Here is a 24946-nt window from a genome sequence, read left to right as displayed (position 1 = left end):
GGGGACATAACATCTCTTATACAAGGCCTTATCATCCCATCCCAATTTGGCATCAAAATCCCCTCCCACTATTACGTATGGAGTCGGAAACATTCTAATGAATTGATAAATATAAATTTCCAAATAAAAGTTAGGCTGGAATAAATTTCGCTGTTCCTTGAGGTTTAATTGTGTCGTGGCACTGTTCCAGTCCCAAGTCCACCTTACTCCAACAGAGGAACCTGCTGATTGTATCGGAATACGGCCTCTGGTCAAAGACGAAGGATCCACCGGAGGCGGCTGTGACTATATTCACAAATGTTTGACATTTGGCGGGGACAGAGGTTAGGAAAACCCAGATTTATTGCCACTTAATTAGATTTTGAAGGGGAAGAAAGGTGTAAAAGATTAGAACATGTCCCCATCCTCGGTTTCTGAAAGAGGCCACAAAATCCACCTCAAAGGCAGTTCATTCTCTCACTTTGCCTTATTAGTGAGCTAGTCCACCCCATCATGTCTCACAAAGGCAGTGTCAGAAATTCTTTGTGTTTAACAACAGAGAAATTTGACTCTGGGGTTTCATTTTGCTAAAAGGGGAGTTCTCCCTCGAACGCAGAAGCACCAGGACAAAATCCAAAACATAACTCGGGATAAAGATTAATATAATATCCGAAGAGAACTCACAGTGAGTTCTCTGGGGTTTCATTTGCTAAAAGGGGAGTTCTCCCTTGAACGCAGAAGCACCAGGACAAAATCCAAAACATAACTCGGGATAAAGATTAATATAATATCCAAAGAGAACTCACAATGCATTCTAAACTGCAGGATAAGTCTGCCTTAGTTTTGTGGCTGAAACGTACAAATGACTTGAATGCCGCCACAGTCAACAGTCTGGCCCCTTCTCCTTGGGTTTCAAGACAGCTTACAACCATTGTTTTAATTTCAATTGGATGTTAGGCATGTATCTGTTCAATCACAATATGGGGAGGGGGTTTCTAGGTGATGACATGGGCACAAGCCAATAGGTACCATGCACAGCTAGCTTCTACTACGAACCTGCAGCCGTGCTGATTTCCCAGAGCTTTGAGCTTGGAGACAAAGGTGATGCCTGGACTCAATATAATGGGGGCATTTCACCACATTCACCCTTCAAAACATAAAATTCAAGAAGGTCAAAAGTGTGCACTTTCAAAATCCAAACAGCTGTTTGAAAAGAATATTTCCCTATGCAAATTTTTCCCTCTGCCCTTCCCAAACGATTTCAGTGGTAGATACAGAAGGGGGGGAAGTACCTCTTTCACCCTAGCTGTTCTTGTTCAAAGGTAGAAAAGATTTTGGAAAAGGCCACCTTAACCAGGACACCAACAATGCTATAGGATAAGGAGTTCCCTATTAGAGAGCCTTACCCTGCCCTAAATGTCCCAGGCTAACCCAGTCTCTTCAGATCTTTCAGGGTTATTACTTGGAAGGGAGACACCCCCCCCCAAAGGAGGACTCTGCAGAGGAAGGCAATGGCAAACCACCTCTGTTTAACCACTTGCTTTGAATGCCCTTTGCTGGAGTGGCCATAACCCCTCCTACAAGCTACTATTAATAATGATACTAGAAAATTTTGGTTCCTAATTTCCAATACTATGGGAGAAAATTGCCCGCCTAGCTCCATAATAACTCCTGACTCCTGGGTTGAATATTATGCAAAGATTTTCTATGAGACTGGGAAAAACACAATAGACAAGCCTGGCAACAGTTTAGATGAGTGCGCGGAGTGGGCCCCGGTACAGGCTGAGGAAGTCGAAACTTTAATTGCATCAATGAAAGTGGGGACAGCCCCTGGGCCTGATGTTATACCACCTGAGGCCAAGTTTTCTCTCAGTGGTGGTCTCCCTTTCTGGCAGATTTATTCACTTCTATAGATAAGACCGGTCAAATACCAGATGACTGGGAAAATGCTATAATAGTACCAATCTTCCAAAAGGGAGATTGTCAGCTCCCAAGTAACTACAGACGAATAAGTCTTTTGTCCATCGTTGGGAAGCTCTATGCCAAACATTTGGCTACAAAGCTTAAGTCTTGGATATTAGAGCAGCAAGTCCTTGGGATAGAGCAGATTGGGTTTTGTCAGGGCAAGTCAACCTTAGACCATTGCATTGTCCTTAACCACTTAGTTAATAAATACAAATCAGGGAAGGGTATGAAATTATATGCGGCTTTCCTGGATCTCAAGGGTGCCTTTGATTCGGTGCCCAGGGATATTCTGTGGGAGAAATTAAGTGACATGGGGATAGACAAGCGACTACTGTTCTTGATTAAAAATCTGCATTCTGGAAACACCTGTCAGATTAGATATTCTAAGAAGGGGGACTTAACAGCTAAGATCCCCATTAACGTGGGAGTTAAGCAGGGCTGCATTCTTGCGCCAACCCTGTTTAACCTCTTCTTAAATGATTTAGACCCCTTTATGAGGAGTATTGATGGCCATTGCCCTAAACTGGGTGAGAGGCATGTCCCGTTACTTTTGTATGCGGACGATGCTGTCCTGCTCTCTCTCTCAGAAATGGGGATGGGGAAGACTCTGCAGAGGAAGGCAATGACAAACCACCTCTGCTTCTCACTTGCATGGAAAGCCCCTTTGCTGAGGTCACCACAAGTTCGTTGAAACTGGGCGGCACATATTAGAGAGCCTCACTGTGAGTGATTGCTTTTTAATAGACCTTGTACATGAAATTAGTTTTTAAAAACTCTTTAAAAGGACAAACTCTGGGTCCCCAATGTGGTGCCCCCAAAGTGTTCTTAGAAAGTGGGCAGGGCTCATCAAAGGCTTCTGATTTTCCACTGGGGATCTGATGGGCCTGTGCGGCTGCTTAAAAACGTTGCTTTCGCAGCAGCTACCGCTGCAGCATAACGATTTTCACTGCGCAACTGAAGGTAAGCCACAGCGGCAGCCATTTTGTGGCTGGCTCCGCATCCCATGGCCGCCATTTTGTGGCTGGCTCCGCATCCCGTGGCAGCCATTTTGTGGCTGGCTCTGCATCCCGTGGCAGCCATTTTGTGGCGTTGCCCACCACACTGTGTCAAAATGCCAAATTTGCCCACAGGGTTCAAAAGGCTGGGAACCCCTTTATCACCACAAGATGTAGCTGGGGATGGAGACAAAAAGCACGTTCTGTATCTTCCATGTTATAAATGACCGGTGAATAAGAAAGGATAGCTCAGAGAGACCTAGGGGGCAGGGTTTTGGTGGTCAGGAGTGGGTGTTAGGGACAAGACACCTTAGGTCAGGGACAGGGCATGTTAGAGGAGACGTCCCACTGCCAGATTCGTCCCTCAGTTCCTTTCAACAGCGACGGCCAGCTTGAGAGGCTAACAAAATAAGGAACCAGTCGGTAGCTCAAGAACCAAACAGTTTTCCTTTTCAGCTCAGAACAGATGAGAGACCAGGAGATCGGGAGCGGGATCTGTCCAGCGTTTTTGAAAGTAATATTACAGCCTTGATTTGGATTGGGTGTCAAACTCGCTGTTCATTTTACATTTTACAGCTCCTTCACCATAGCAACCAGGGAGGGGAAGCGGGGGGAATGTATAGCCAAAATACTTTCGCTTCCTAGGTTGCTTTGATGTGCCAGACACCTTATCACCTCTGAGAACTTGTGTCCTTGAGTCTCATTTTTCCATGCTTGCCTTTGTTTTACATGTTAGGGGGACAGCACTGAAAGGAGGATAGCCGGCAGTTACATTTGGCGGGTGAAATCCCAGGGGGTGATTGGTTCTGAACCCTTTAGGGCCCTTGCTTGAACCCTGTATATCTATTGCTTTCACACCTTTAACCTTAGTTCTAACACAGCCAGTGTACAGGCTGGATCCTATCAATGTCTCAATAAACTTATCATTCTTCAGAGTGAATGTTGTTGGGAACTGATTTATCCAGGAGTCTGACATTGGGGTCATACAGGGACAGAAAGAGCAAGCTGGACCCTTTTACCCCCTTGTGATTTTGCTATCAAAACTGGTGCCCCCTATGATATTCGGAGTCTTTTAAAAGGGATTTTTAAAGCCAGGTAAAAGACAAATACTCTTTTTCCCCCCTTTAAAGTCTTAACAAAAGTTGAAGGGGGAAGACTGATTGACAAAAACATGAAGCGGTGGAAGAACTCCCCCCCCCCCCGGGTGGCTTGCTGAAGTCCCATGGGTGGGGGAACAGGGGGCATTCCCTACATTTCTCAGAGGTAGAAGGGAGCCTTTATGAATTATGAAGCTGGCCCTACTTGTGGCATTCGGAACCGTCCTTAGAGGAGTTCCCGTATCACTACCACCCCCATGAGAACAAGACACACCATTGAGAGGATAACTGTAGGGTCATAAATGATGTAAAGGGATATCTTTGTCAACATGTAAATACATAAGGGTGGTATTGGCAACTAGCAAAAAGGGGAACCACCAAAAAAGGGAAAGTCTAGAACTATTTGGTTTTTATTGTTTTTCTTCCTTGCTTTGCACTGCTCTTATATTTATATATTCCTTGCACGTTTGTTTTAAGAAACCTTATCAATTGTATTTCTGTAATATTTGTGGTGTTATCTTGGCCTACATTAGCTATGGCTACCAAAGTCATTGTTTTTGGAACTCAGCTTGCAAATGTCCTACCTTGCAAGGATGACTTCTTGATGAATACCTGGTAGGGCTGGAGACTCTCTGTCCCTCAGTCTCTTAGCTGGAGGGTTAGTCAGAGGGGCTGCTGGTGGTTTGTTACTCTGGGCGGTGAGGATCCGCTCTCCAGCTTTTTGTGTTCAGATCTCATCTGACCTGTCACTACCCACAGCAGAAAAGAGCAAAAGTCCAGTAGCCGCTTAAAGACTAACAAAATTTGTGGCAGGGTTTGAGCTTTTGTGAGTCTTTTGGTATCTGAAGAAGTGAGCAGTGACTCACGAAAGCTCATCCCTTGCCACAAATTTTGTTAGTCTTTAAGGTTAGTCTTTAAGTTGCTCCTGGACTCCTTTTCTGCCGCTACAGACAAACACAGCTACCCATCTTGATCTATCTGAAGAAGTGAGCAGTGTGACTCATGAAAGCTTGTACCCTGCCACAAATTTGGTTAGCCTTTACGTTTCTATTGGGACTTGTGCTCTTTTCTCCTGCTACAGACAGACTAACACGGCTACCCATCTTGATCTATCTGAAGAAGTGAGCAGTGACTCACAAGAGCTCGTACCCTGCCACAGATGTTGTTGGTCTTTAAACTTCTTGGACTTGTGCTCTTTTCTCCTGCTACAGACAGACTAACACGGCTACCCATCTTGATCTATCTGAAGAAGTGAGCAGTGACTCACAAGAGCTCGTACCCTGCCACAGATGTTTTTAGTCTTTCAGGTTCTTCTTGGACTCTTGCTCTTTCCTCCTGCTACAGACAGACTAACACGGCTACCCATCTTGATCTGTCTGAAGAAGTGAGCAGTGACTCACAAGTGCTCGTACCCTGCCACAGATTTGGTTAGTCTTCAAGGGGATCCTGGACTCTTGCTCTTTTCTGCTGCTACAGACAGACCAGCATAGCTACCCATCTTGATCTGTCTACCTTGACATGGCAACTGGGCGACAGGAGTCGTTTCAGGGGTCAGACACAACGAGAACATGGGAAGAGGACCTCAGGCATGATATGGATGAGGAAAGTGGGGCTACAGTGGGGCAGTAACAGTGGATACGAAGATGCCAGGGATGAAGAGATTCAGCCGTTTAGTAACACAGGATTTAGGGTGCTGGCCGGTGAGGAGGGACAAATCCTGCTGTGTCAAGACACTCCCCAGCAACGTTTGGGAGCTGTGGGACGTGTCAGAGGTGAGAACGTGGCCCAAACATTTCTCCGTGTTGTTCACTGTCGGGTCCGAGCAGCACCCACTCTCCTCCGGAAGCCGGGGGTGCGACGGGTCTGTGTGGAGAACATGGTCCGCACGCCAGATGGGTAAGCCACCACTTGGGAAGAGCCCCGCAGCTGTTCGTTGCCTCGCATTTCACGCTGGATCTCAGTCAGCGTCTGGGCAGGGAATTCGAGCAGCCGCTGGAAGAAGCTCTTGCGCCCCACTGGCTTCTCATGGCAGGTGAAGGTCAAGGCGATCCCTGTCGTGGACTTCATCTCACGCGAGAAACCATCCGAAGTCCCATCAAAGCAGCGGCCGATGGCAATCTCCTTGGCCAGGCGTGGATTCTGGTCTGTCACGGTGTAGATGCCATAGTTGTGGCCCAGCGGATCCACTGGGGCCAACATGCTGAAGACTGTGGTGTCATTATTTTCCGTCAGTGGTGGGTGACGGCCTAGGTATTCTCTCAGGTAGCTGTTGACAGCTGTACGCCGGCAACTTCCCTGAGGGATGATGGACACCAAAGTCCTGTCCACCAAACCTTGGTCAAACAACATCCCGCTGCACTTGAATTCGACACAAGCGGCTGAGCTGTTATAGATGGCAAGGTCTTGGACGCTACGGGTGTCCCGTAGGCCATAGAGCTGTCCTCGAGTCCTTGGATGGCTGCCACCCACATTTCGTGACCGCACCATGTACTCTTGAGGCCCATTAATCTTCACTTTGATGTAGCAGGCGCGGAACTCCTGAGGGTTGGGCCACCAGGAGAGGTAGTCTCCTGTCCAGGTGGTCAAGTCACTCTCCTTGAAAGGCACCACATTGTATTCATACTTGTCCACCTCTACCCTGTAGAACCGGAAATGGTTGGCTGTGACTGGGGCCTCCTCACATTGCTTCAGACTCCGGTAGGCATAGATGGGTCCGTTGGTCTCGTCGATGTTGTTCTGGTTGGGTTTGGCCAAGTTAATCTTGAAGGCTGTCTTCTTGAGGGCAGGGTCATCATGGTCAGTCCGTCGGTAGCCAAGCTTATTCAAGTAAGGCTGGGAAACTCCAATAGCACGGGGATTGAGTGTTGGGCTGGACGGTACAGTCTCCAGTTCCTCCCCTCCCATGGTAGCAGTGACATAGGCTGTGTAAGCGTCCGCTCGCTGGCCGTCACAGAAGGCAGGTAAGCAAGCCCCGTTGGGGCCCGTCACCACACTGTCGAACCTACCCCAGGCCTGAGGATTTGATGGGTAGCCAGGCCTGGGTTCAAGGTTGATGAGGGTGACCACTATCCCTTCCATCTGCTCGTCAGGCATGAACTTCTCGTTGATGTAGGCCCGGACTTTGACAAAGCAGCGGCGGTTCTCTGGAACGTCTAGGTTGAAGAGGCGGCGTTCGCGGATCTCCAGGTTGCCGATGAGAAAGGCCCTCTCCTCGCGCTTTCCCCTCTTCTTCTGGGCCTGCCTGAAGGACCCCTCTTCCTCCCACAGACCTGTCATGGGGTTGAGGGACCACAGCTTCATTTTCTGGATGTGTTCTGGCATCTTGATCAGCTCAGCATCCATTTTTACCTCCACACGCCCCGTTTCTAGCTCCTGGTTGGTTTCTTCTTCCCGGAAGTCAACTGAAAACATGCCGTAAGTCCTGAGTGGGAAGACATCTCCTTCAGCATTGATGTAGTTCAGGTCACTGGAGGCTGTGTTCACAGTGGTGATGTCCCGGGGGTCCACAAAGGTAATGCTGGCTTTTACAGTGCCATTGTACAATTGTCCATCGGGCCTGAAGAAGGAAGCCGGAGGGATGACTATCTCCCCAATGGGATCTTCTCCAGCCACCTCTCCCAGAGGGATGACGTTGGTCTCCATAGCTTCCAAATTAACAGGGTTTTTCCTCCTCATCAGTTTGACATCCTGGTAGACGGCTCCACCACGCTGGTTGAACGGGAAGACCTTGATAGCATCCACAAATTTCTGCATCCGATCCACAAACTTGACCACCATGCGCAGTGTGTTGGGTGGAACCTCAATGGTGAAGGTCCCCTTGTAGCCAGTGAAGCCGATCTTCTCAGCACCTAGGTAGATCTCGCCAAAACGCAGGGGCTCCCCGTTGTCAGCTGCCGAAGCTTTCCCGCGGACCAGAACCTTGGGCTGGGTGCAGGAGGCACACCCACACTCGGCTACCACCTTGATGGGCAGGATATAACCGACACAATGGATCTCCCGCACCTCCATGCGGAGTGTCCCGCAACAGTGCTCCGCACCATCTCGGCACTGCAAACTGTCCACCAAGCTTCCATCGCAAAGGGCCCGGGGACAGCGCCCAACATTGTAGAAGTGGGAGCCTGTACCTTCTTGGAAACACTCGTCCGGAAGTCTGATGAGATACTCCTCTGGCTGAGCCATACAGGCAGGTACGTCTGGCTCTGCAATAGGAGAGAGGACAAGAATGTGAGATGCTACGATGTATTGCAAGGGATCTCCAACATAGTGCCCACCATGGCGGTCACCTTTCCTGGTGTTGGCCAGGTGTTTTCAGAAAGTGGGTGGGGCCAGGTGGGGCTCTTGACCAACAGTGCTTCTGATTGGCCACTGGAGGCCTGATTGCCTGTTCAGATTAAAAGGCACCCTAGTAAACTGAGCTTTTGCCTGAAATGCTGAGGAGCTACTATTAGATTTATGTGTGACCTCGCTCCCTGACATTTTGTTTTTTTTAAAAAAAATACAGGTTTTGGGGGGGTTGTATTTTTATATGTGCATGTGTTTGTACGTGTGTATGTGAGTGCGTGTGCACCTGGAAGTCATGGCGACCTCCGGCTGAGTAAAGCCTGCCCCCGCCTCCCGACTGCTGGTATTCCGAGGAGGTCTCCCATCCAAGTACTTGCCAGAGTCGACCCTGCTTAGCTTCCGAGATCTGACGCTTGCCTGGGCTTCCCTGGGCTTATCCAGATCATTTTGTGGTTGGCTCCGCCTCCTCCATTTTGTTGTCGCACCCACAACCCAGTGACAGAATTCCAGATATGCCTAGAGAGTCCAGAAGGCTGGGGGCCTTGATGTACTGGGATGCGTGGGGTTACCCTATTTTGAAAAAGCAAAATAAGAGGACATATTTCCCGACTGACAACTTCAAACGAGTGATCGCTTTGACAGGTCTCGTTTTTTGTACCCCAACTATTTAAGCCGTGATCGTTGCTACGAGCTAGGAATACTCCTAACCCTCTCTAACCTAAAAAGAGGGCGTTTTCATCATTTTGTTGTGTTTTTTTTTTAAAGAGCCCAAAAGAGGACGGAGACCAAAAACAGAGGACATCTGGTAACCCGAGGAAGAAGAAGAGGAAGAAGAGGAGAAGAGATTGGATTTATACCCCGCCCTTCTCTTGGAGTCTCAGAGCGGCTTACACACTCCTTTCCCTTCCCCTCCCCACAACAGACACCCCTGTGAGGTGGGTGGGGCTGAGAAAACTCTGACACAAACTGCTCTTTTTCAAGGACAGCTGTGCCAGAGCTTGTGACTGACCCAAGGTCACACCAGCAGGTGCAAGTGGAAGAGTGGGGAATCAAACCCGGTTCTCCCAGATTAGAGTCCGCGCCCTTAACCACTACACCAAACTGGCTCTACTGGGAACACACTATTTCTTAGACAAACCCCACCCACCCAACAATCCCACAATACTTTCCCCGAGCTCAGAAGAATGGATACATCCTGTACAGCTCTGGGGGGGTCTCAAACTGCAAACTGTAGCATTAAAAACCAAGACAGAGGCCCTTTCTGCTCTTTCCTTTTAATCCATGTTCACCGCAGTGTCCTCCAAGCAATTTTGCCCTAAAATCGAATTCAACCTTCTTTTTAATCCAGGTTTTTCTCCCCATCCTGTGCTAAAATCAAGTTCAACCTTCTTCGTATTCTGGGTCCCCCCCCCCCATTATGCATTACATTACCTCCCTTCAGTGGTCAGCCCGGTTTCAGCCTCCTGTCGCTCCGGGTTATTGCCCCGATACTATTGGTCAATCTCACACCCGAAGCCGCGGGGCTGCATTTGACCTGCGGCTTCACCCGATTTCCTCCGCAGTTTCGTGAACCTCAAAAAACAGGATCACGAAACTGCGGGGGAAATCGGGCGAAGCCGCGAGTCAAAAGGCAGCCCCGCGGCTTCGGGTGTGAAATTGACCAATAGTATCGGGGCAAACGGCGGCGCAACATCGAGGCAGCTCTAGTGCGGAATCAGCCACTGAGAAAATCCAGAGCGGCGGGCAAATGCAGAAAGGATCTGGTACCAGAGAGGGGAGCTCCTGGCCCTGTTTTTGATGCTCTACAGTTCTACCACTGCAGGTGGCAAGAGGGCCGTATTGCAAGAGCTCTGCAGGGTCAGGTGACATCAGGGACAAACTGGGAGGGGAGAATGGCCCAGGAAAGGGACCCCGGGCCAAGCCCCTCAAAGGAGGTAAGGAGGGAGAAAGGACCTGCCCTCAGGGGTCATTTCGTAGAAAAAGAGCTAGGGGAACTCATTAGCATAACTCATTAGCATATGCCACACCCCCTGACATCACCGGAAGTGTGTCATAAGGCCACACCTCCTGACATCACCGGAAATGTGTCATAAGGCCACACACCCCGCCCCCAACGGTCCCGGCCGCCGGTGCCGGCCTTGCAGCTCCACTGCCGAGCCCCATGAGGGGCCTGGCGGTGGACCTGCAAGGCCAGCGGGTTTTTTTAGGAAGCCCTGCGAAGGCCCTCCCTGGCCCCAGGCAGGCAGGGGTGGGGAGAGGCAGGGAGGAAGCAACTTACCCTCCCTCTTCTCCTGCCTCCTCCTGGCTGAATGAGGGCCGGAAGCGGGGCGGCCGGAAGCAGGGGGCGGGGCTTCGTCATGTGCCCTGCCCCCCCGTACCTCACCCGGTGGAACTGCGATCCCCCGCGATCCCCCCCGAAATGACCTCTGCCTGCCCTGACCGTCCTGTACCAAGCACAACATGGCCAGTTGTTTCCTTTGCCATGTGGAGCTCATCTGAGAAGGATTAGGAAAAGGAGATTGGATTTATACCCCACCCTTCACTACCCAAAGGAGTCTCAGAGCAGCTTACAATCTCCTTTTCCCTTTCCCTCCCCACAGCAGACACCCTGTGAGGTAAGTGGGGCTGAGAGAGCTCTCTCAAGAACTGCTCGCGAGAGAACAGCTCTGAGTGAACTTGTGACTGACCCAAGGTCACACCAGCAGCTGCGTGTGGGGGAGTGGGGAATCAAACCTGGTTCTCCCGGATTAGAGTACCTCCTTCTCCACACCACACACCTCTTTCCCACCTGGCATGGAGCTCAGCTGGGCTGCACATCTCCTGCCCTGCCCCACACAAGTCAAGGGTCACCTCATGGGGGGGGAGGCTATAGGCTCACTTGGACTTTTCCCAGTGGCCTTAATGGCCAATCCATCCCTGGGGTGCTGCAGTGGATCAACGGGGCTCTACCTGAGTGGTTTCTTGGTGGAAGCGGGAAAGGACTGATCTCACACTTGTAAGGGCATTTCTCACATGGCCTGGGTCTTCCCCCCCCCTCTGCTGATACTTTAGTTTCCAATTATTTTATTTTATTTTTTGCTGCATGACTGCAAAATAAAAACCACATGGAAAGGAAACAGCGGTGAGTGGATGAGAGCCTTCCCCAGACCCTGACATGGATGTGGCAACAGCTCACCTATGATTGTCAAGTGGGCGACGGATGATTTGATAGATCCCAGGTCACTGTTGGCTTTGCAGTGATAGGACCCCGCCTGATGAGGCCCCAGGTCTTTCAGCACCAAGCTACTGTCATACTTGTACAGCTTCCGATCCAGGAGTGTCCCATTGTGGTACCTGGAAAATTGGGAAAGGGAGTGGTTGGAGACTGATCAATCAGGAGACCGGTGGCATCACAGCAGATTTTTCTGCTCTTTGCTAAAGGGTCCTTTTGACTCAGACTTCCCTATTGTTCACCTGCAAGTGAAGACAGAGGTAATCTTTTGCTTGGTGATGAGTGAAGACAGAGGTAACATTTTGCTTGGCAACGAGTGAGGACAGAAGTAATAACTTTAAGACAGATGTAAAACTTAAAGTTTACAAAAGATTCTTCACACACACAGCTTCACAATTTAACTTGCACACATACACAACCAGGTGATTGAACCTTGGTTCAGCTACTTTCTCCTGTTTCAGGTAAGGCATCTGCCTTTTTGAATTTAGTTCACAGGACCAGAACAGTGTAGTGGCTAGAGTGTCAGACCAGGAGAACCAGGTTCAAATCCCCACTCTACCATGGAAGCTTGCTAGGTGACCTCGGGCCAGTCACACACTCTCAGTGTAATCTGCATCACAGGGTTGGCGTGCAGTTAAAATGGAGAAGGGGAGAACCAGGTAAGCCACCTCAGGTCTCCGTTGGGGAAAAGAGTGGAGTACAAATGAAGTAAACATAAACACCGTTTAGGCCTTACACAATGCATTCATCATCTCTTTCCTGTTCACTGTCAAGTCACAGCCAACTTATGGCGACCCCTGGCGGGATTTTCCAGGCAAGAGACATTCAGAGGTGGTTAGCCAAGGCCTGCCATCGCATCACAACCCTGGTATTCCTTGGATGTCTCCCATCCAAGTACTAACAAGCAATGTTCCCTCTAAGGTATGGAGTTCGTTGAGCAAATATTCTACTTTGTGAGGTACTGCCATTAAAGTTATGAACAGGTGACTTGGCTACTGCATAAACTAATTTGCTCTGGAGCCATCCTTCCTGAGCTAAGACAAAAATCTGTGAGCTGGAGGCTAAAAAACTGTGAGCTAGCTCACACTAACTTAGCTTAGAGGGAACACTGCTAACAAGGGTCGCTCCTGCTTAGCTTCAGAGGTCTGGCGAGATCAGGCTAGCCCGGGATATCCAGACCAGGGCATTCATCATCTTAGGTAAAGGTAAAGGTTCCCTTGCTCGAAAGCCAGTCGAATCTGACTCTAGGGTTGCGGTGCTCATCTCCGTTTCAAAGCCAAAGAGCCAGCGCTGTCCGAAGACGTTTCCGTGGTCATGTGGCCGGCATGACTAAACACCACGGCGCACGGAACGCTGTTATCTTCCCACCGAAGTGGTACCTATTTATCTACTTGCCATTTCTTGCTTTCGAACTGCTAGGTTGGCAGGAGCTGGAACTAGAGACAGGAGCTCACCCCGTCTTGCGGCACCCGGGTCTTGAACTGTTGAACTACTGACCTTCCACAGCCTGCAGTTCAGCGTCTTACCAATTGAGCCACCATCTTACACCTTTCTAAAAAAAAACAACAAAAAAAGCCCCTTGTAGATATTTTAAAGGTGTCTCTGGGGACTGGCAGAGAGGAAGGCGTACACAGGCCTTCACCAGCCAGCATTGTCTGTAGCTAACTTTTCTTCATACAAACTAAGCCATTCCAAGAAGCTGCAGAGTGAGTTTTTTCAGAGTTTACCCTGAGAAATGAAAAGGTACTTTTGGACTGAATACAGTGAGGGGGTTTGCAAAGCGGTGTATAAATGTCACATCAGCCTTTGCTCCATTTAAAATGTTCATTGAGCAATGCGGAGAGAGGGGCTTCATTTCTGATCTTAGATGGAAGGTTTGGCTCGTATTTGAGTGCCCGGACATGAGATGGTCCGCTTTTCTCTTCCTCTCTCCTCCCCCCATTCCTGAAGTCTCTGTGGTTTATTTTACTTAATTCTCCATTTTGGCATGCCCAATAGCTGCCTCTCAGCTCCTAGAGATCAGTATTTTATCCTGCAGGTGACGTGCAATTGTTGATCAGCTGTTGAGGTGGATCCAAGGGAGCAAATCAATTCCAGGGAATTCAAAATCACATTTGCTCAGCATTCAAACAGCATGCAGTTTACTCTCGCTAGGAAAGTGCAGTCTGAACACAGCACTGATTGGTCAGCGTCCATGATGTTAATGTTTTTTTAAAAAAGAATTTTATTAGTTTATATAAAGAAGAGGGGGGGAGGGGAAAAGAGAGAAAAGTATAAAAGTATGATGGTAAAGGTAAAGATTTCCCTTGCTCGAAAGCCAGTCGAATCCAACTCTAGGGTTGCGGTGCTCATCTCCGTTTCCAAGCCGAAGAGCCAGCGCTGTCCGAAGACATTTCTGTGGTCATGTGGCCAGCATGACTAAACGCCAAGGTGCACGGAACACTGTTACCTTCCCACCGAAGCGGTACCTATTTATCTACTTGCTTTCGAACTGCTAGGTTGGCAGGAGCTGGGACCAGAGACGGGAGCTCACTCCGTCATGCAGCACTCAGGTCTCAAACTGCTGAACTACCGACCTTCCAGCGTGCAGTTCTGCGTTCCAGTTTAGTATTCTGCATGCATATCTTATCGTTACAATTTCACAGCTATTTCATCTATCATTGTTATTATTCTTCACTTAATCTTATTTTCTTACAATCTGAGTTTTAACCAGTCATAAAACTGGTCTCAGGGCCCTTCAGGGTCTCATAAATTCTTCCATTTTTCCTTTTAATATGTTTGTCAACTTGTCCATTTCAGCGCATTCCATAGTCTTTAATATCAACTCATGAAGCGTTTGTATCTTCAATGTCCTCCATGTCATTGCAAATAGGATTCTAGCAGCTGTTATAACATGTAAAATAAGATATCTATGATATTTTATCACTGGAGCTTCTCCGAGACACGACCGACAGTGCTGCTGCATAAACAGGAAGTCCCCGTGACATTTCAAAAACTTTCGAACTGCTAGGTTGGCAGGAGCTGGGACCAGAGACGGGAGCTCACTCCGTCATGCGGCACTCAGGTCTCAAACTGCTGAACTACCGACCTTCCAGCGTGCAGTTCTGCGTTCCAGTTTAGTATTCTGCATGCATATCTTATCGTTACAATTTCACAGCTATTTCATCTATCATTGTTATTATTCTTCACTTAATCTTGTTCTCTTACAATCTGAGTTTTAACCAGTCATAAAACTGGTCTCAGGGTCCTTCAGGGTCTCATAAATTCTTCTTCCATTTTTCCTTTTAATATGTTTGTCAACTTGTCCATTTCAGCGCATTCCATAGTCTTTAATATCAACTCATGAAGCGTTTGTATCTTCAATGTCCTCCATGTCATTGCAAATAGGATTCTAGCAGCTGTTATAACATGTAAAATAAGATATCTATGATATTTTATCTCTGGAGCTTCTCCAAGACACGACCAACAGTGCTGCTGCATAAGCAGGAAGTCCCCGTGACATTTCAAAAATGTTTTTAAAAGCTTTTTGTTTTTTCTCCTTTTCCAAAAAGATCAGCCAAAACTGCTACAAGAGACCGCCCCCCCACTCAGACACCCAAAGTTATATGCCCCACACTGCTGGGCCCCCCCAAAAAAATCCCATCACTCACCAGTAATATTTCCTTGGCTCAGGGCTGCCTTGGGCACTGCAGCAAAACCGCACCTTTGACCCAACTTTCCTCACCTTTGATTCAGGATGGACCACCATGTAAGGCTTTTCTGCCAAATGGGGAAATAAAGTATTATTGATTTGTTTTTTTATACATTTTACAGCCCTCTGACACCAAAGGCATAGAGGATAAGTCTATCAGTGTCTGCTAGCCACGGTGACTGAGGAGAACCTCCACATTCATAGGCACTAAGTCTCTGAATCCCAGAGCCAGGAGGCAACATCACGGGAAGGCCTTGGCCTCTATGCCCTGTTGTTGGCCACCTAGAGGAATTAGTCGACCACTGTGAGACAGGATGCTGGACTAGATGGACCACTGGCCTGATCCAGCAGGGCTCTTCTTATGTTCTTATGAAGGCCTCAGCCTCCATGCCCTGTTGCTGGCCATCCAGAGGGACTGGTTGGCCCCTGTGTGAGACAGGATGCTGGACTAGGTGGACCACTGGCCTGATCCAGCAGGGCTCTTCTTATGTTCTTATGAAGGCCTCAGCCTCCATGCCCTGTTGCTGGCCATCCAGAGGGACTGGTTGGCCCCTGTGTGAGACAGGATGCTGGACTAGGTGGACTACCTTGGTCGGATCCAGCTGAGCTCTTCTGATGTTCTTATGAAGGCCTCAGCCCCTATGCCCTGTTGTTGGCTGTCCAGAGGAACTGGTTGGCGACCGTGTGAGATGGGGTTCTGGGAAAAGAGGCGCCAGAACTCTCAAGAGGGAAATGTAGTTTTTGATCTGTATACTGAAAACCACAAACTTTTAAAGATATTAAAAAGAATTTTGTCAAAGAGGTTCTGGAACTCCATTCCCAACACGTTCCCCCAGGAAAAAAGCCCTGATTGGTCTGATCCAGCAAGGCTCTGCCTATGTCCTTAAGGCAGCTTATAATAAAACAGGAATACGGAACTAATTAAAATATTTGAACATTCATGTGAGAGAGAGAGAGCTGGTGCAACAGATGGCTCAAGCTCAAGTGATCTAGGAGGCTGCCAGTTTGGATCTCACCTAAGCCAGTATCTGTAGAACTCTCATTTCAGACATCATGCAAAACAAGGGTTTAATTAAACTAAATGGTGAGTTTGATTACCCAAACTTGGGACTTTAGGGTGTGTCAAACGAGGGTCAGAAGCCATGCAGTGGAGTTGCCATGAAGCATATCGCCATGGAGCTTGGAACCAGTCATTGTCTGTCTGTCTGTCTGTCTGTCTCTGTCTCTCTCTCTCAGCCTAACCTACCTCACAGGGTTGTTGTGAGGATAATGTTGGAATGAGCAACTCAGCATTCCTGGACATTGGGGGGGGGCTACATCACTCTAAATGTGTATAGATGATATCTCCTTGAGTGGGATGTCTCTCTTTGTCTTAATCTGGGAGCTGCCCTCTGACCGCTCCTTCTTCCCTGCTTTGTCCTCTCCCTCTCTCAACATGGCCTTCCATTGTCTCTCTCCTGTAGAGACAATGCCCTCATACTCCCACACACGTGATTCCAGACAAGCTGGCCACTTGTGAGAGGGAAAGTCCTCTTTAGATGAGGCTTTCGACTGCAACCCGAATGTGAATTGGATCTACTTGAATAAATGTAAGTTTACCTTTCTTTCTTTCTTTTTTTTGCAATATACTTCTTGGGAGATTTATTTACTGCTTTCAGTATCTACCGCAATCACACACACTAAACAATCCACTTTCAATGCACTTTACCACTGGATTTTACTGGCAAAATCCAGTGGGAAAGTGCATTGAAAGTGGATTGGAAGTGGATTATTTAGTGTGTGTGATCACTGCCTGGGCAAACTCTGCTATATTAACCAAATATCCCAAACAGGTAAGACAAAGGACAGCAGAGCCATATTCATCCCTAGAAGAAGGGTGTCTCAGACAGATAGACAGTCCCCTCTCACCAAGTCTGTGGAGCACAATCTCAGCCAGGGACGTCCAAGGGCCATCAGCGACGACCGAGGTGCTGCCTGTGGCAAAACGCTCTAGCCTGGCACTAATATTGGCACCACTCCCAGCACAGATGCCACAGATAGTGAACTGGCCCAGGTGGTCACTCCACGCTAGCACAGCTGCTGGGTGGTCCGTGAGAAAGATCCGGGCGTTGGCGAGAACCATCCCGCTGGCGCTCCGTACGGTCCCCGAAAGGGTATGGTTAGGACAGGTGCAGGCGCTGCAGTCCTTGTTGGGGATGCCTGTATCACAGCTGCGTTGGATAGCTAAGAATAGGGAGGCAAGACGGCACATTCAGAAGCCGAGGACACAAATTTGGAGTCTCTATGCCAGGGGTCATTTCCTGCGGGAGCACACAGGAGCAGAGCTCCGGCAGTAAGGAGCCCAGGGGATGGGCACATGCAACAAGCCCCGCCCTCTGCTCCCAGTATGCTAATAAGCTCCTGCACCTCTTTTTCTACAAAATGACCCCTGCTCTATGCCATTTGGGAACAGACAGATTCCCGTATTCTCCTTGTACCATTTTTATTGGCAGGGCTCTTTTTGTGGAAAAAGTCCAGCAGGAACTCATTAGCATAATAGACCACACCCACAGCAATAACTCATTAGCATATTAGGCCACACCCCTGACAACACAGCTCATTAGCATATTAGGCTGCAGCCCCACGTTATCAGAAGTGTAAGTCATCCAGCCAAACCCACCTTTTGCTTCTTATTCTGTTTACCTTGTTTGTTGTCAAAACCCAGGGCTTTTTTTGTAGCAGGAACTCCTTTGCATGTTAGGCCACACACCCCTAATGTAGCCAATCCTAATGAGTTTCTGCTCTTGGGTGTGGCCTATTATGCTAATGAGTTCCTGCTGGGCGTGGCTAACTCAGGAGCCAGCCGGAACTCCATTCCTGTGCGTTCCTGCCCAAAAATAGGCCTGTTTATTGGTCCAAGGCAGTTGTGAGGTTCAGGCTTGTCTTCCAATTAGAGCTCCGATTAGTAGGAGTCTGAGAACCTGTGACAGAAAACCATGGCATCACCCTCTGAGATTTACCTATTCACGTCCCACTTTAGGTTAATAAGAGTCACCTGACTAGTAGCCCAGAAGAGTATAATTATAATGGGATACAATTGTAGGTTTTCCATACCTTCCACCAATGCTCCCTCTAAGCTGTGGGGTCTTGTGAGCAAAAATTCTACCTTGTGAGCTACTGGCATTAAAGTTGTGAACGAGCGATTTGGCTACTGCATCAATTAGTTTGTTCTGGAGCCATCCCTTCCTGAGCTAAGGCAAAAACGTGTGAGCCGGAGACTAAAAAACTGTGAGCTAGCTCACTCTAACTCAACTTAGAGGGAACACTGCCTTCCACCCTACCATCAATCTGTCTATGAATTACTCTACACAAGAAATAAACTTCCTAGATACCACAGTACGGATACCTGAGGGACACGGAAGTACCACATTATACCGGAAACTGACTGATTGGCAAACGTATCTACATGCCTCCAACCGATGCTCCCTCTAAGGCGTGGAGTCCTGTGAGAGAAAATTCTACTTTGTGAGCTCCTGGCATTAAAGTTGTGAGTGAGTGATTTGGCTACTGCATAAATTTGTTTGCTCTGGAGCATAGGTTCCCAAACTTATTTGGCCTACCGCCAAAAGGCTGCTTTTGATAGGTTCTGGACTCTTCTTTCTTTATGCGTCCACCACCCCCTTATTTGTAATCAACACCCCCCCAATTGCACCCAAGGCTCCAACCGTCCACCTGGATCGTTCCAGCACCCTCAGGGGGCGGTATCGCCCACTTTGGGAACCAGTGCTCCTGAGCTAAGACAAAAATCTGTGACCTGGAGGCTAAAAAACTGTGAGCTAGCTCACACTAACTCAGCTTAGAGGGAACACTGCCTCCAACTACCATCCCGACCACATCAAACAATCCATTGTCCAAGCCCTACACTAGAGTCACACCTGCTCCAACCCTTCTGCCAGAGAAACTCACTTGAAGGATCTACAGCGGGCATTTTTGCAATTACAATATCCTCCTGATATGGTGAGAAAGATGGCTGGAAAGGCCAGAATGATACCCAGGGACCTACTTGCTACAAGACAAGCCCAAAGAAAATGACAACAGCACACCACTGGTGGTCACCTACAGTGCACAACTCTAGCCAGTTCAACATATTGTTAACAACCTACAACCCTTGCTGGATAGTGGGTGGGGCGGGGGGGGGGGGGGGGGTTCTTGCTTACAGACAACCTGCTAACCTAAAACAACTTAACAGTAACATGGACCCTGGTACCAAGGCCTGTGACAAATCAAGATGCCAACTTTGCTCTCATATAGATCCTAGCAACACCATCACTGGATCCAGCAATATCAGCCATACTATCTCAGGTACTGACTCCTGCTCATCCTCGAATGTGCTTTATGCCATCATGTGCCAGCAAAGCCCTTCCACCCTCTACATTGGACAAACAGGCTAGTCCCTGTGACAAAGAATTAATGGGCACAAGTCTGACATTAGGATCCACAACTTTAAAAAACCTGCGGGGGGGACAGTTTAAGTTTCCGGGACATTCAGTTGCTGACCTACAAGTAGCAATTCTCTTGCAAAGGAATTTCAGAGGGAGACTAGAAAGAGAGACTGCTGAATTGCAACTGATGATTGAGCACAAGATAATGCATCCTCCTGGACTGAATGGAGATCTAGGTTTCCTATCTCATTACTAATGCTGGTATCTCCATGCATACTACCCTCTGCATATCATACCTAATCCAATCATGCCTGCTATTGTTATTCACCTGCTATTGTCATTTGGCACATGAAATAGCTCCATTTCCCAAGATATAAGGACAGATAGACTCACATTCTGTATGTATACTGTATGTTACATTCTGTATATTGATGTATATTATTTTATTATGTTTTTAATTGTGATGTACACCACCCTGAGTCCTCTGGGGGAGGACAGTTTATAAATCAAATAAATAAATAAAATCAATCTGTATCTGCAGAAGTAAGCAGTGACTCATGAAAGCCCATACCCCGCCAGTCTTTGTTAGTCCTTAAGGTGCTCCTAGACTCTTGCTCTTTTCTACTGAATCAGACAGTGATAAAACAACCAGTGAACAATGCAATTGGGCTAAGCTAGAATCCAAGAATGGCATGGGAACTGCTGTCACCACCCTTGCCCACCCCCCTCTTTCAGCCGAAGACATCACGCACCTGGGCAGGGTGTCTGGGAGCACTTCTGCACCTCCGACGGACGCCCGATGCAGTGTGAAAGCTTGGACTTCTGGCAGCTCCGCCTCCTCACCTGTTTCCCCCCACGGCCGCAGGTTTTGGAACAGGGACTCCAGGGGCCCCAGGAACTCCACTTGGTCTCTGTGGGTGAGAATTTGGCATTAGAACCCTCTCTTGCCGTCTAGGTCTACATCATAAGGTATCAAAGAAATCTCGGTCTCCAGCAAGTTGATACTTGACCCTTGAAAAGCACTGCATTTTTTAAAAACAGATTTTGACTCGGCACATAACATTTAAGTCTGAATGGCATTCTGGTTTCTAACCATCCATAGACTGACCCACTCTCCACCTCGGAGTTGGCTCCAGATTTGGGGGGCTGTATGGGCAAGATATCTTTTAGAGCCCTCCCCCCAGCTGTATGCTGCCCCCTTGTGCTGAAACACAAACACAGGGTGATTCTGCATCTGGCATTCGCTCTACATTTTCTCAACACGGAGGAAAAGGTACGGCTCAAATCACATTCAAATAACCCGGGGCAACATCATACCAACTGCAAAGTGAGCCCTGAATGGCCATAAATCTATGCAGAAGGTACCATAAAATCTGATTATCAAAGAAAACGAAAGCGGCATGCAGTGTAGAGGGTGCCATAAAATCTGATGGTCAAAGAAAGTGAAAGCGGCATGCAATGTAGAGGGTAACATAAAATCTGATGGTCAAAGAAAGCGAAAGCGGCATGCAATGTAGAGGGTACCATAGAATTCGATGATCAAAGAAAGCGAAAGTGGCATGCAATGCAGAGGATACCATAAAATCTGATGGTCAAAGAAAGCGAAAGCGGCATGCAATGCAGAGGGTACCATAAAATCTGACGGTCAAAGAAAGTGAAAGCGGCATGCAATGCAGAAGGTACCATAAAATCCGATGATCAAAGAAAGTGAAAGCGGCATGCAATGCAGAGGGGAATTTCTGTTCCAGGGTGGGTTTGGTAAAACAACAGAGGGAAAGGCAAATGCAGAATCGCCCACACATGCCCAGGGAACTGGGACTGAGTGGGACCCCTTTCTTCCTCCATTAGCGATGCTAAAGGGAGGTCAAACTCAGATCTCTCCAGCCGCTTCTCCCAGCATGAAAGCCTCACAACCATCTCCCAGTGTTGCTGGCCAAGCATTTCTGGTTGGCAGTGAGCCAGTGTATGGGCCTCGGCAGATGCCCCATCCCAACAGCCCTTGCTGCGGTCTCTGATCCGTCCAATTCAACATGCATCATCGACCCTTAGAGCTTTGCAGAGCCTTTCACGCTTTGAGTCTGAATTTCTCACACCCCACAGTTTCCCGGCGGGAATTACCAGTCTGTCGTTCATGTCCGGAATTTCAGTTACAACCCCCCAGAGAATATCCCCACTGCTGCTTTAAACTGAATTTTTAAAAATAAAGTGACAGGAAGTTGTTGTTTTTTAGAAATGCACTTTCTCTTCTTCACCCCATTAGAAGAGATCAGGTGCCTCTTCTTCACAGGAATGTTCGAGGTTCTCCAAATGAGCTGCCCAAAAATGTACTTTGGCTTTTAGACATCCTTGCGTTGGTCATTTAAAAAATTGCTTTGCCCGTTCAAAGAAGCCTTCCAAAGACCGCAAGGCAATTGTTGACATTCCTTCCTTGTGACATGCCGGGCTCCACTGAGGGACCAGGGCGTTCTACCAAGTATCACTCTCCATCCTTTGAAAGTGTTTGTCAGACTCGGGCATTTGACTAGCTGAACCTGCTGTACTGCTCCACTTACCCCTTATCGCTGCCCTCGCCTGCCATCACATTCCTGGGGGGGTGGGGGTGGAGTGAGTGTCTGTAGTGAATTAGAGAGGCTGCTTGGTAACTTTTCTACGGGGCCTCAAGACATCTTTCACACGAGAAATGTCCCCGAAGTAAAGTCTGTGCCTGGCTAGATACTGGCTGTATATCTTTCATAGTCATTGTAGTAATGCTGACGTGGATGAGAATGGAATCTTGGGGTTGTACCTTTCCTGCCTTTGCAAGTCAGTCCTAACAAAGAGTTTGAACCCACAGCATCTCATCTCTCTAAATAAAACATTCTCTGGAAACGTGCGTGTGGAGAGTGATTTGACTGGGAACCTGACAGCGTTTCATGCAGACAGACTCAAAGGTGTGAGGCCAGGTGGGATAGAGCAAAGGTAGCGGGGAGGGGAAAGGTACAAAGTATGCTCACTTAGGGAGGAAGGTTAGTAAGGGCCAAAATGCATACTAATGTATTAGGTGACTCGATCCACAGGTGCCTGACCTTACTCAGTCACATACATGGGTCATTTCCTGCAGGAGCGCACAGGAGCGAAGCTCCGGCAGTAAAGAGCCCAGGGGGCGGGCAGATGCAACAAGCCCCACCCCCCTGCTCCCAGCAGCCCTCAGTCAGAGCAAGAAGCAGCCAGGTAAGTTGTAGAGCTCCCCCCAGCCCCCCTGGTCTAAGACAGTCCAGTGGCACCTTTAAGACCAAGTTTTATTCACGTATAAGCTCTCCCTCTCCTCTGCAAGGGCAGATCTGCACACCCCCCCCCCCCCAATAGCTAGCAATCCAAAACAGTCCAGTGGAGCCTGAGCGGTGGGTGTTGCCTTCTGACACACTTCCGGTGATGTCAGAGGTGTGTGGCATATGCAAAGAACTTATGCTAATGAGTTATGCTAATGAGCTCCTGCACCTCTTTTTGTACGAAATGACCCCTGGTCACATGCATGTTCACATGGGCACTAACCTTTAAAAGCCTCTTCAGCGGAGCTCCAAATGCAGCAAGAGACATAGCTTCAGGCTTCCCGCCCACACGTTTCCCCTTTCCTCAGGTTCCATTTCTGCTGGTGAAAATGACATGGCAGGGAAGTCCGAAGCTGCCTCTTGCAAGTTCTGGAACCACACAGAGCGACCGAGAGGCTTTTGAAAGTGAATCCCCACATGAACATGTGTCTAAGAGTCAGGTCGGGAAGCCTGAAGCTATATCTCTTGCTCGGGAAGTGCTTCTCTGCCCTGACCTTGATAACCCAGACTAGCCTGATCTCCAGATCTCAGAAGCTGGTTTATCCTGGGACAAGTGTGGGGCAAAACCGGGGTGACCTCAACGTAATGTGGAAACAAAGGTCGAATCTGCATTTGCATTTTTTTAATCAGTTTCGTGCTGCTGTGACGCCGTTTTTCTCTATGCTTCTTTGAATGTTGTTTGGAGACGATTCTTTTAAAGCAGTGCAGAGGTGCAATGTCAGTGGAGCCCCCACGGAAAGGGCAATAAACATATGCGGACGTGCAAAAGTATGCTAGCACTGTTGAGGTGTGAAAACGACACCAAAATGTAGACAGCTTTTTAAAAGACGGTGTCAGAAGGCTGGGACACCGGTGGGAAAGACAAATGCAGATTCAACCCAAAAATACTCCGAGATAATTACAGGGGTGAAGTCAAGTGTAGTGTAGAATGTAAGTTCGGGGGCAGGGTTGAACCAGGATTTAAGGTCTAGTGCGGAAAGGACCTCGCTGGCCCTTTGTGATGAGGAAAGCCCTCTTTAGATTAGGTTTCTTTCTCTCCTTTCGACTGCAACCTGAATGGGAACTGGATCTACTTGACTCAATGTAAGTTTACCCTTTTTTTGCAATATACTTTGTGGGAGATTTATTTACTGCACTCAGTATCATATATCTATGACTGGGCAAAACTGTGCTATATTAACCAAATATCCCAATAGTTACTGACTTGTCATTTCACCCAGGAGTCATTTTGTAGAAAAAGAGGTGCAGGAGCTCATTAGCATAGCTCATTAGCATAACTTGTTTGCCTATGCCACACCCCCTGACATCACCGGAAGTGTGTCAGAAGGCAACACCCACCGCTCAGGCTCCACTGGACTGTTTTGGATTGCTAGCTATGAGGGGGGGACGCACAGATCTTCGTGCTCCTTGTGACCCGGGGCTGCTGGAAGCAGGGGGTGGGGCTTGTTGCATGTGCCCGCCCCCTGGGCTCTTTACTGCCGGAGCTCCGCTCCTGTGCGCTCCTGCAGGAAATGACCCCTGGTTTCACCTATTTTTTGCTGCTGGCATTCCCAGTTCCTTGACACTCTTTACATGCCACTGACATAAAAACAGGTGCCAATTTTCACAGTGACTTTTCTCTCAGATTCCAGTAATGTGGCTGGGGAGGATAAAGGACAATAGGAGCTTTGTGCCAAGTGGGGAGATACTTGCCAGAAACTGGGATGTCTGAACCAAAACAGTATGGCCAAAAAATTCAGACGCATCCCCAAATGTGAATACGAAGGGGGGAAACTAGCATATTAAATTGATTGCCAGTAAGTGCCCAAATTTCCCCTCTCCAGCTCATCTCCCTTATATATAAAAGCCGAATGGTAGTGGAGGTTCTCTAGAACATTCCACACGCTCCGGAATTGGTTGGCGCCCTGGTGTGTCACTCAGAATCTGTCCCGATCCGCTGGCTGCATTGCTTGAGTCTCGCCTCCAACATTCTAAACAGTTTGTTGTTCCTACCCCCCC

General features: G+C 48.3%; 1 protein-coding gene across 1 annotated transcript in view; it reads right to left on the bottom strand.

The window, feature by feature from the left end:
* Positions 1-5482: 5482 nt before the first annotated feature.
* Positions 5483-24946, bottom strand: part of CILP2 (cartilage intermediate layer protein 2) — a 27493-nt gene continuing 8029 nt past the window's right edge. Inside the window, exons 4-8 of the mRNA XM_015424145.1 lie at positions 20393-20551; positions 17128-17442; positions 15179-15287; positions 11493-11650; positions 5483-8235 (exon numbers count right to left, since the gene is read on the bottom strand). Coding sequence (XP_015279631.1) covers positions 5843-8235; positions 11493-11650; positions 15179-15287; positions 17128-17442; positions 20393-20551 — 3134 coding nt within the window. The 3' untranslated portion in view covers positions 5483-5842. The remainder of the gene's footprint in view (positions 8236-11492; positions 11651-15178; positions 15288-17127; positions 17443-20392; positions 20552-24946) is intronic.

The sequence above is a fragment of the Gekko japonicus genome, unplaced genomic scaffold, assembly GCF_001447785.1.
Source record: "Gekko japonicus isolate JY-2015 unplaced genomic scaffold, Gekko_japonicus_V1.1 scaffold2477, whole genome shotgun sequence".
NCBI lineage: Eukaryota > Metazoa > Chordata > Lepidosauria > Squamata > Gekkonidae > Gekko > Gekko japonicus.
This window is presented reverse-complemented; position numbering and strand designations above follow the sequence as displayed.